Genomic DNA, 12251 nt, shown 5'->3' with positions numbered 1-12251 from the left:
TTTGTGGGGGGGAAGGTGTGGAGGGGTGTGGGGTGGTGCAGGGATGGGGACTGGGTGCTTGGGGTAGTGTGGGGGTGGGGGGGTGATGGGTGCTTGGGGTAGTGTGGGGGTGGGGGGGTGATGGGTGGGGGTGGTAAGTGGGGGGTCAGGAGGGGGGGTGGGGGAAAAGGGTGGGGGTGGTGGTGGGGGTTGGAGGGATGGGGTAGCTTGGGGGGATGGGGTTTTGGGGGGTATGGGGGTGGGGGTGGAGGAGGGTAGGGGGTTGGGGTGGTCAGGGTAGGGGGAGGGCAGTAGTGGGTGGGGGATAGGGGGTGGTGGGTGGTGGGGGGATGGTGGGGGGAGTGGAGGGTGGTGGGGAAGCAGTTGGGGGGACTGGGGATTATAGGGGTCGTGGGGGATGGGGGTGAGGGTGGGGAGGGTTGGGGTGGTGGGAGGATGGGAGTTAGGGGTGGTAGGGGGCTGTGGAGGGTATTGAGGGGTCAGTGGGGGGAGTTGAGGGGTGGTGGGGGATTGGGAGTGGGGTAGTTGGGGGTGGTGGGGGAGGGCAGGGGGTTGGGGTGTGGGGGTGAGGATGAGGGTGCATGGTGGGTGGTGTGTGGGTTTGGCGGTAGGAGGGTGGGGTGGGTTTGGGGGGATGGGGGGGGTGTGACTGCATATGCAGACAACTGTCTTTTTGGTTCTAGTACCCTTGGACAGCATATGTGGACACCGGTCTTTTAGGGGTTAAAGAACAGGGAGATTTTAGGAAGGGAAGAGGCTGTGTAGATCAGATATTCATTCTTAGGTCTTTGATGGAAAAGTTTCTAAAGAGAAAGAAGTTGTATGTGGCCTTCATGGATTTGGAGAAAGCATATGGTAGAGTGGATAGACAAGGAATGTGGAAAATAATAAGAATACACTGATAGAATGGGAGGTTGATGAATGCCATGAAGTTTATGTATATAAGGCTGCAGTGCGTATGGATAGTAAACTGAGTGTATTTTTCTTTCTGAATGTTGGATTGAAACAGAGATGTGTCACATCTCCATGGTTGTTCAATCTGTATATGGATGGGGTTATAAAATATGTACAAGGCAGGGCAGTGGATGCTGGAGCAGCCCCAATGAAAGAGAGCAGCATTTGGAAACTTCCTGTATTGTTGTTTGCAGATGATCCTGTATTGTTAAGTGAAGACGAGAGGGAACTGAAAGGCTTGGTGATTAAGTTTGGGGGAGTGTGATGGAAATGGAATCTACAGGTAAATGTAGGGAAGCGTAAAGTTATGGTCTTCGAGAGAAAATGAAGTCAGTGCTTGTACAGTGATGTTGAATGAAGAGGAAATGGAGAATGTGAGTGCATTTAAGTACTGTACTTGGGTAGCATGATGAGTAAGGATAGAAGTTTGGAGGACAAAGTACATGAGTGGGTACTACAGGGAAGAATGGTGGCTGGTTCTTTGAAAGCAGTGATAAGAAAAAGGGAAGTGAGTATGGAGGTAAAGAAGTCACTCCATGATAGTACAGTAAAACCTCACTATAACAGACTAACTGGGATCCAAGCCACTCCGAAAAATGCGAAATTCTGATAAAATCAACATCCGGACTTCCTCCTGCTAACTCAGACTTTTTCTGATATATCAGACATTAGTCCGGATTACACCAATGATTTTTAAACTGTTTTCACTTCCACTGCAGTACTCTACTGTATTATACATTCACTACAACAATCAAATGGTATCATCATCATCATCATTATCATCATCATCATCCGGACCTCTTTCCCACCCTAGGGCAGGGTGAGGAGTGGCAACATAGAGTCAGCCTAAATTTGCCCAAGCCAATGGGCCATGCTTCCATTCACTCACCAATGAAGCCCTGGGAATCCTGGCTCTAGCTGATATGCCAAAAACATTCACCACGTACTGTAGCTTCACAGAAACGTATTCAACAGAGTCAATCCAGACGCTGTCACGTTAAAAAGGGGTGCCAAATCCCCTGATCATGTGCTTCTCTTCACAATATTCATCCAGCCAGCTTGATCTATTGTCAGTCCCCTAGCCTCACCAACTTCCATATCTCTCTTCCTCAATCCCTCCACCTTCTCCTTGGCCTCCCTTGCCTCCTCCCTCCTTCAAATTCACTCAGATATTACCTTTTTTCTTTTTTCACCACTCTGTTGTTATCTATTCTCCCCACATGACCATACCATCTCCACACAGTCTCTTTGATTCTGGTGTCAACACTTCCTCACTCCACATCCTTCAGGAACCACATTATTTTGTATCCTATCCAGTCTCTGTACTCCACATACTCAGTAGTCCCATATCCACTGCTCTCAGTCTTAACTTTTCACTTTCATGCAACACCATAAGTCTCACATCCATATGTTAGAGTTGGCACTAACACACCCCTTCATGTAAGCCTCATGCAGCTACAACACTCAAGCCTCTGTTTCTCATCAAGGCCTTCATTGCACCAGCTACTTTCCTTCCTTGTGTCACTCTACTTTCCATTTCTTTGGCACATTTTCCTCTCTTTTCTATCACTGCACTCTGGTATCTGAACTCTCTCACCAATCCCAATCTCTCTCCATTTAATATAACATCACACTGGGAGTCACCTTCTCTCTCAATAACCATCACTTTACTCTCTTCTACATTTACTCTCAAGGCACAATGCTCACAGACATCAGCAAAACTCTGCACTAGTCTACCAAGTTTTTGTCCAGTATGTACAAGTAGTACTGCATCATCAGCATACACCAAATTTGAGACATTGCATCCATCACCATTCATTACCAACGCTATCCCTCCCTCCATTACTCACGTTTTTACTTCTCTCATCATCCCATCCATATATAATGTATACTAAACAACCATGGGGATATCCACACAATCTTGTCACACGCCCACATCAATCGTGAACCATTAACTTAGATGCCCATTTACCCTTACATATGCCTCACTACCACCATAAAAACTCTTGAAGGCACCTAGCAGCTTACCATCTACACTGTACATAAGCAGAATCTTCCACAATCCTTCTCTGTCTACTTTGTCGTATGCTTTTTCCAAATCCATGAATGCCATAAACACCTAATAGTCCTTCTCACAAGCCTTCTCCACTATCTGTCTCACTGCAAAATTTGATCCACACATCCTCTGCCACTCCTAAAGCCACCCTGTTCATCATTCACCAGGACTTCAGATACCTCATTTACCTTCTCTATAATAATTTTTCCATACATCTTCCCTACCATACTCAATAAACTTATGCAACGATAATTCTTGCATTCACTTCGCTCACCTTTATTTTTGTACTGGGGTACAATCACAGCCTTATTCCACTCTGCTGGCAGTTTCACTCATCCATGCCTTCTTACATATCTCCAGCAAACACTTCATTCTGCTCTCTCTACTACACTTAATGATCTCTGCATACACCTCATCAACCCCAGCTGCTTTCCCATTTTTCAGCCATTTCACAGTGTTCTTCACCTGTGCGAGTGTCACGTTTCCCATCACTGCATAAGGAATCCTTCTCTGCACACTCCCAAAACCAATCATGTTTACTGCGGATCTGGTATGGTATCGTTTTCGTTTTCGTTTTTAAAGGCTCCAACATGCTTGCATGTGTCGCCCTTGGTCACCTAATGGCGGCTCTCCATGCTGCACGATCCATTGCAGCCTCCCTGTTCAGTCCCTTAACCCTAAGGTCACACTTAATGACCTCGTCCCATGTCTTTCTCGGTCTACCCCTCATAACCCCACCCCCAATATTAACACTTCTCACCTTCCTCACCCAACTATCATCCCCCATCCTCTCCACATGTCCAAACCACCTCAATCTACCTCTCCTCATCACAACACCAATACACTCCAGTCCCATCCTACCTCTCAACTCTTCCATTGTAAACCCAGCCCCTCCAGGCCTTGGACGCAGGGACGCACTGCACATCCACCTAATCATTGTCATTTCTGTACGTCTGAGCCAGCGAATGTCTTCCTCCTTCACTGCCCAGGTCTCACTGCCATACAGCATTACACTCCTAACACACGCTGCATACAAAGACCACTTAGCACGTAGGGAGAGCCCCCTCAATGTCAGGAGAGGCAAGAGCTCCCTGAACTTCTTCCAACCACTTCTCACCCTAGCCACAGAGCTAGCTCCAGCCCCACCTCCAGCACACAACATGTCTCCTAAATAACAAAACTCTTCCACACACTCAAGAGATTCACCAGCAAGTTCAATTCTTTCACGTCTGACGATCTCCACCTGCTCACCCCGGCACGCCGTACACATAAAATCAGCATTATCTCGCAGTCTACCTCTGATACCACTACATCTCTTATGCACCCATTTATCACACACACCGCACAAGATGGAATTACTTCCCACGCCCTTGTGGCAAACTGCACATGGCCACTCTCCTCGTCTTTGACAGTACCGCCACCAACCCTAGATATCATCACTTTTGTTTTATCTGCATTTACCCTTAAACCCTTTTGCCCCATACCATCTCTCCACTTCCTAAACCTTTCCTCCGCCTCCCTTTCATTCTCTGCAATCAACACCAAATCATCAGCATACAACAACTCCCCCCCCAGCCCCATTCTAAAGTCACGTGAAAGGGCTTCAAGTACCATGATAAACAACATGGGACTCAAGACTGACCCCTGATGCACACCAACATTCACGGAAAACTCATCACTCAAATCTCCATTCACTCTCACCTGGGTGTGAGCATCCACATACATGGCCATAACCACCCTAACCAGCCACTCCTCCAAGCCAAGCTTTCTCATTGCCCACTTCACCACCTCTCTAGGGACTCTGTCAAAGGCCTTTTCCAAATCAACAAAAACAAAATAAAGATCCCTTCTCCTACCAATATATTTTTCCTGAAGCTGTCGAACAATGAATATGGCATCAGTGGTCCCCCTGATAATATATATATAATAATATATATATATAATATATATATAATAATGCTGCACTGTACACTGATAATCATGTCTTTCATGTACCTTATTGTGGTGAACATAGCTGAAGTGGTCAGGCAGTCCAGACTGCTTCCAATTTTATCGGACTCTTTCCGACATATAAGAATTTAGTCCGGTAGTTCCTTGATTTCGATAAAACCGAATTCTGGTCTATTGAAGTCTGTTATATTAAGGCTTTACTGTATTGTGATCCGAACTCTAACTTAAGGAAGTGAAGCTTGGACCTTGTTGGAAGGACACAAGTCAAGAAAGAGGGCAGTGGAAATGAGTTATTTGAGAGAAGCATGTGAAGTTACATGAAAAGACAGACTGACAAATAAGGAAGTGAAGGAACGTTGTGGTGTGGATGTGGATGTGACAGAAAGTGTTAGGAGAAATACACTGAGGTGGTTTGGACACACGGAGAGGATGGACAGCGAGGGACTAATGAAGAGAGTGTATGTGAGTGAAGTGGAGGGGGGGGAGAAGGATGGGGTGGCTGAGGATGAGATGAAGGGATGGTGTGGAAAGGTATGTAAGAGAGGGATGTGTGAGCTGGGGGAAGGGCAGTAAAATGGAGGGGAACGGGGCGACAATGAGGCGATTTGTTTGTGGCCATCCCTTACGGGATTAAGGCATCTGGCAACAGATTGATAGACAGATCATCATGTGTGCAGCAGCTATATGAGCAAATATAAAACAATAAACGAGCATTTTCAAAATTACGGTAGAGACAATTTAAGCTTCAATTTCATAATTACAGCCTCAGGAATCACAATAAACAGTATTAAAAATACAGTTCTAACTCTCTGAGAACCTCCTGTTACAAAAGACAACCCAGATGGTACAAGACTATGTCCACCACTGGAGAAAAATACAGAGACCTCAGAACTTACTCAGTCATCACCCTCGAGTTTTGAGCCAAATACTCAAAACTGTATGATACAGGCATTCTACTGGTGGATGATGACATCTGTGATACTGCTTCGGTGCTAATTTTTTTCTTCCAAAGTGCCAGATGTAGGTATGTTATCTATGAGTCAACACTGCTGTCATACTCCAGAATGATGGCTCACTCAGTCTCTAGGTCTAACAATTATCATCCAGCCATGGATGAAAGCTGTTTACATCACAAAAACTAACCTGGATTAACTTTTGCTGCAACTTGAACAAAAAAGCTATTAAATTACTATGGAGCCACCAGCCAGTACAGTACTGTATTTTAACTGATCATTAGCTAACAATGACTCCAGGAGGTACATTAGCACAAAATACTGTATCATAATTTTGCTGAACCATTATGAAACTTTGGCGGAATATTCTGAAAAGTCTGTTAGGCTGCAAAAATTTCATCCTGAGGTTTTGAGTCACTGCTCACTACCTCAATATTTACAACAATGAAACAGATCACTCACAACCTTATTCTTTATCACAATGATGTAGATCAATGTTTAACTTCACTGACATGAAAGGATACAAGTCTGATACTAAATATGCAAACCTCAACTCTTAGGCAACAAATTTAGCTTGAAAAATACCCAAAATCCAAGCTAAGACCCCTACACTATTTTCAATTTTATTATTGCATAACTTCATTATTTTAACAGTTTCCTGAAAATTTAGCCTGAGTAAGACCCAAAGTCCAAGCTAAGACTCCCACACTATTCTGAATCTTATTCTTACATAACTATTTTTTCACCGGTTTCCAACTATAGGTGGAAAGCAAACAGTTAGGTCTGGCACTTGGCTATACTTCCAGTGTACATGAAACATTTGTTATACATGTCTGCATTATACCTGCATATTATACAACTATGCTTTTCGATATGTTGAAGGAATGAAGCTACTTTCTGTCTGGAGAAATACAGTACCAAAACTGAAATTTTGTTAAAACTATATTTTTTGCAACACATGTATATAGTACACTGTATAATGAACTTTCGATTTCCAGGCAGTTAAAGATATACAAAACAGCTATGAACCTATGAAATTTTGAGGTAAGTGATGCCAGCTGCTGAGAAAGCACTCGTAAAACAAGTGATTTTCAACATGTCATTAAAATCTGACTATGATCCTGAATCCCAAAGTATAATCTGTCATACCTGAGGATTCTGATCTTATATCTTGAGACTGGGTTTAAACTACATGAGATCACCAAAGATGGCATACATGTTGGTTCTACTCCATCCTTAAGGAAAAGATAAGACCATGAAACACTACTTAAGAGAATCATATTTTTACAAGAGAACAATATTTGGCAGATTACATATTGCTAAAAATACTTACATTGAAATATATTTCTGCATGCTCCATGGCTTTCATGGCCCATAATCCCTCCATAGTAGGCTGAAAGTAATAGAGTAACAATGAGTCCCTATTACATGTTTACATATAACATGCCCATATACACATACAAGTACAGTAACTAGTTACAAGGTGCAGTTAAAGTCCTCCAATGCAACCACCAATAATTCAAATATCCTACTCCATTTCTTCAAGGCAAAATTTTTCATTTTTTCTGGGTTTTCAAATTATTCTGGGTTATATCTAAGGATTTATCTGGCTTGGACTTGCTCTTGGACTTGGATGTACCTGCCTGCAACTATTTAGTTACACTTCTGTGCATTTTTTGTGTCTAAAACAATAACCCATTTCATTTTGTCTATTTAATGAACATCTACAAATTTCTAATGTTTTCAAAGGTCCCTCCCAACAGTCCAAAAAACCTTTGGTCCCCTGCCATTGGGATTACAGGACTTTTACTGTATTAACCTATTCATTATGACGATGCTTTATATTTTGTTAATACCAATGGTAAACCTCAGTAGTACAATGGCCAATCCCAGTATGGGGGTTCATTAAGAGGATGCATGGCCTAATTTGACTGACAATAACTATGTAATAATAACAGTAAAAAGCCAGTACAGTATAGTAAATGGCCACAGCAAAGGCCTAAAATAACAAATAGCTGGGTACACATTCAATACATACACTGTACAAGTAATATATAAAGACTCAACACTGAAAACCTGTATCAAGAATGAAATGCTTACTTTTAACAAAGACATTGACCATCTTCAGTATAAAAAAACAATACTGCAACTGAAATAAATTATTCCAAACCAGGGTGCTTACATCATTCCCAAGGTCATTGGCATTGATTCCTGAAGATGTGCTTCCTCCTCCCCCTCCTGTTACTGCTATGTCACCTGGGAGGCCCTGTTGAAAAGGGATATAATTATAAGCTACCTCCTCTTATATACAATTATAAGCTACTGATACCTCTTCTTAAATACTTTTTGCAATTGTGGTAGGTGGGGGCGTTCATCATCCACTCACTCGACGTAGTGCTGCTCTCAGATGTCTGCCCTTACCTCTCCTCCCTCCTTTCTGTCCTTCCTCTTCTGTCTTTCTTTACTTCATTCTATCCTGGTCCTTCTGCCTACGGGTGACTTTACACTCCCTCTTTTGTCTTTCTTTCCTTCATTCTTTCATGTTCCTTCTGCCTATGGGTGACTCTACACTGAGTGGCATGCCAAATGGTTTCCTGTACACCAGGAAACCATAACCATATACTATAACCATATTATGGCGCCTGGTGGTTTAGTCGGTAATTGTTGTGCTCCAATCAGACTGAGCTGGTGAAGGTATATATCCAAGGGGTGGTTGGGGTTTATTGCTCATGTAATGCCACTCAGGGATGAGTGAGGCTGGTCACTCTCATTTAAATCCCAGGACCAAACTGCCTAGCCCTGGGCTCTTATGCTCCTCATGGGGCAACATAGGACTGGATGATGGATGGATCCACACTAAGTTTTAGAAAAACTGCCTACTTATTCATTTAAACCAGGGAGGTAGGCCTTTTGCTTTTTATTCTTACTATCTTCTGATGTTTTCTTCAGCATAAGACAGACTCCTTGAAATGCAAAGGTTAGATACATCAATAATAAACCCCTTCCATACTAGTGGCCTTGCTATCATCACCATCACCCTAACCCTCTATTCCACCGCTTGCATGGGGCAGGAAAATTCAGACACGGGAGCAGGCCAGTACAAAAAAAAACAGGAGTTCTGTCAACACAGCACCCAATAAAAATGGGCCATACATCCATACTTTCACCCAGGGTTGTGGAGTCACTGATATTTCCCGACTACGACTCTGACTCCGACTCCAGAAATTTTACAAGTACGGCTCCAACCCCAACTCCGACTTAAGTATACATTGTACTAATACTGTAATATGACCCATGGACATGATGCAGGTAAATGAATAATATTTATGAATTTTGATAGATGAAATTCTTAATTATTTATTTTAAATTCTCTACTTATAGCACTTGCATTAAAACAGATAAACCATTACACACGGTTGTACAATGAACCGAATAAAGTACTGAAAATATATGATTGATATCATTTCGGAACCAAAATGCTCAGAGTTGGAGCTGCGACAGATTTACCGACTCCAACCAAAAACTGAAGACTCCACAACTCCGACTCTGACTCTGACTCCGACTCCACAACCCTGTTTTCATCATTCAGGCCTATCTCAAGCTGAATAAAATTAGCTTGTGGTTACAAGAATAAACTAAATAATGCATCACCAATATTAAAGGGGTTAAACTTCCACTCCTACCTGTCATGCTGACTTGTCAGTTTCCTCTGATTTTTATTTCCAAGTGCACTGATACAGCTGTCACATTCTGGGAGACATCCCCTTACCTATGTCAAGGGTGTCATGTCAGAAATTATTAATGCTTCACACTCCTTTCTATCCCATTCGCAAATAACAGCACAAGTACTCAACAAATAGTGCAGTGTGTGATATTAAGTGAAGTGATATCGAATCTTTTCGTGTGGAGTGGTTGTCCAGGCACTCCTATTGTCCCCCATCCTATGTGGGGATGGAGGACCCTTGTGACAACTCATACCAGCATTGGACAAACTTCAGCTGGGTGGAGGTTTCTTTGGCCATTTTATGCTTTACGGTCAAGGTCATTCCCCCTAACCCCATTGAACACATTATATCAACCTTGTTATGCAATAGTTCTTAACTTGACACAACCCTATTGCATAACAAGGCAGCACTGTATATATACAGTAAGCTCCCACAGTGCGCGAGTGGATGGGCGGTCCTAGTCCTTGCGCACTCTGAAATTGCACAATGTGAATACATAACCTTATGGGAAAAATTACATATGGGCAGTACCCCCTCATACCTTGACATTTTTTGACCCTTTCAGACATAATAAAGGAAGAAATTTTCAGACATAAACTACAGATATAGCTACAATAACAAAAATATGGTCAGTCACCTTAACAACAGTAGACAACAGGCCTGATGGACTTAAATAACAGGGGTTCCGAGGCTCGGCAACACACTTAGAGTGCCCACGCTGCCCTGGCTGCACCACGCTTGTTTAACGGTTGGAAGTGTTGTATTACTCCAGGTTTTGACCAAGAAATTTACAGCCTGTCAAATGTTATATTTCTTCCAGAATGCAGCAACAGCCATTCTGGTGGGGGTTGCAAGTATGCCAGGTGAAGAAGGTGAGTCAGGTGGGGCTGTGGAGGTGGAGGGGGAGGTGGCTGGTGTGTCAGATGGGGTAGTGGAGGTAGAATGGACAGCGGGGGGTGAGTCAGGGAAGGTGGTGATGGGAGGATCCTCCATCTCCTCCTCGCTACTGCTCACATTTTCGGCAATTTCCTTCGTCTCTTCTTGTTTGTTTGTTTCATTCCTCATCTTGTTATGGACATAACTGCAGTATAACAACTTGGCATTCGCAAAATAACCGTCATTCAAGTGAATCCAAACATTATTATAGAAACTGGGTATCCATTCTAACTTGCCATTATTCCCGAAAATGTTACTGTCAAAGTCGTTCTTGGCAAGATCTTACTGTAGACTCCTCTTGAGCACCTTCCCCACAAGCCTCTAAGTTACAATGGGTGCGACGTGTGGGAAGGGGGTTGCGTAATCAGGGAAAAGAACAGTTTTGGGCCACTCCTTGCCTCTGCCTAACATATTGTGGGCTAAACTTGCGCAATCAAGGTTTTTTGGTTATTATTTTTGGTCGCTCGTGTACTCTGCGATTCGCTTACTCTGAGTTCGCCTACTGTGTATATATATCTATAGATCTACCTATATCTATATCTATATCTACTGATCTATCTATCTATATCTACATCTACCTATCTATATGTGTGTGTGTGTGTGTGTGTGTGTGTGTGTGCAGATCCTTTAGCGCCTGGTGTGGGGTTGGTGGCGTCACAGGAGGAAAATGAGGAAAATTTATGTGTGTGCTCCATGGTGTTCGCATGTGCATATTCTGAGCATATATAGGGCAGTGTGGGGCAGTGCATGGGTGGTATCGAGAATTGTCACCTGCCCCTATTTCCCATACAAATTTCAGCCACCTACTCCTTGTGACGCAGTTTTGGTACGTCTTTCAAAATCGCACTCATTTGAGGCCTATCACTTTCAACTCTGATAAGTCCCAAATGAGGCCTATCGCTCTCAATGGGTTAATCTAAGTCTAAGAACAGTTTGTATATCAACCTAAACACACAATTTTAGTCTAAAATATCATGAAAATCGGTAAAAAAAAAAAATCAAAACCCATCGTTAAACTGGGGTTTGGCCATCACTAGACGGGGTATGGTGGTATTTCTACCCCCATCGTTAAGCCGGGGTATGATATCTAGGGGTCTCATATATCGAGGTATACCAGTAGAGTATATATATTTATATTTGCATTGTATATACAGGTGATCCACTACTTACAATTGGGTTACGTTCTGAGAAACTGATCGTAAGTGGAATTTTTCATAAGTCAACAATGCACTTAATACTGTACACTTAACTGAACATCATAGCCTACCCAAGCCTACTTTAAATGTGCTTAGAACACTTATACTTGCCTACAGTTGAGCAAAATCATTAACACAAAGCCACTTTTATAATAAAGTGTTGAATATCTCACATACTTTATTGAATACTGTACAGTCACTACTCGTTTTACGATGGGGTTACATCAGGTCATACCTTATCATATACTGATTTTATTGTAAATCGGGAGATTGAAACACATTATAAAGGGGAAGTTACGTCAACTCAGCTTCCCAAAGTCACCTACCCAAGACTGAAATAAAAATGACAACCCACTTTAATTACTTCCTGCGTCGGTCCAAGTCGTCTCCAAGACCAAAACAAGCACTATCACACCAATACAGGCGGCATTACTCACGTACAGTAAATCATTGCAACAACACAACAATCACACTTGCGTAA

At 42.8% G+C, this 12251-nt stretch overlaps 1 protein-coding gene across 2 annotated transcripts in view; it reads right to left on the bottom strand.

Annotated features, from left to right (window-relative positions):
- Positions 1-12251, bottom strand: part of LOC145413722 (protein PBDC1) — a 64658-nt gene that overhangs the window by 35198 nt on the left and 17209 nt on the right. For both annotated transcript variants that reach the window (XM_080283379.1, XM_080283378.1), the window contains exons 3-4: positions 8096-8179; positions 7247-7306 (exon numbers count right to left, since the gene is read on the bottom strand). In XM_080283379.1, coding sequence (XP_080139505.1) covers positions 7247-7306; positions 8096-8179 — 144 coding nt within the window. The remainder of the gene's footprint in view (positions 1-7246; positions 7307-8095; positions 8180-12251) is intronic.

This window comes from Coenobita brevimanus, chromosome 97 (genome assembly GCF_032717465.1).
Source record: "Coenobita brevimanus isolate Jiangsu-jjx chromosome 97, ASM3271746v2, whole genome shotgun sequence".
NCBI lineage: Eukaryota > Metazoa > Arthropoda > Malacostraca > Decapoda > Coenobitidae > Coenobita > Coenobita brevimanus.
The sequence above is the reverse complement of the archived record's forward strand: the minus strand, read 5'-3'. Positions and strand labels throughout refer to the sequence as shown.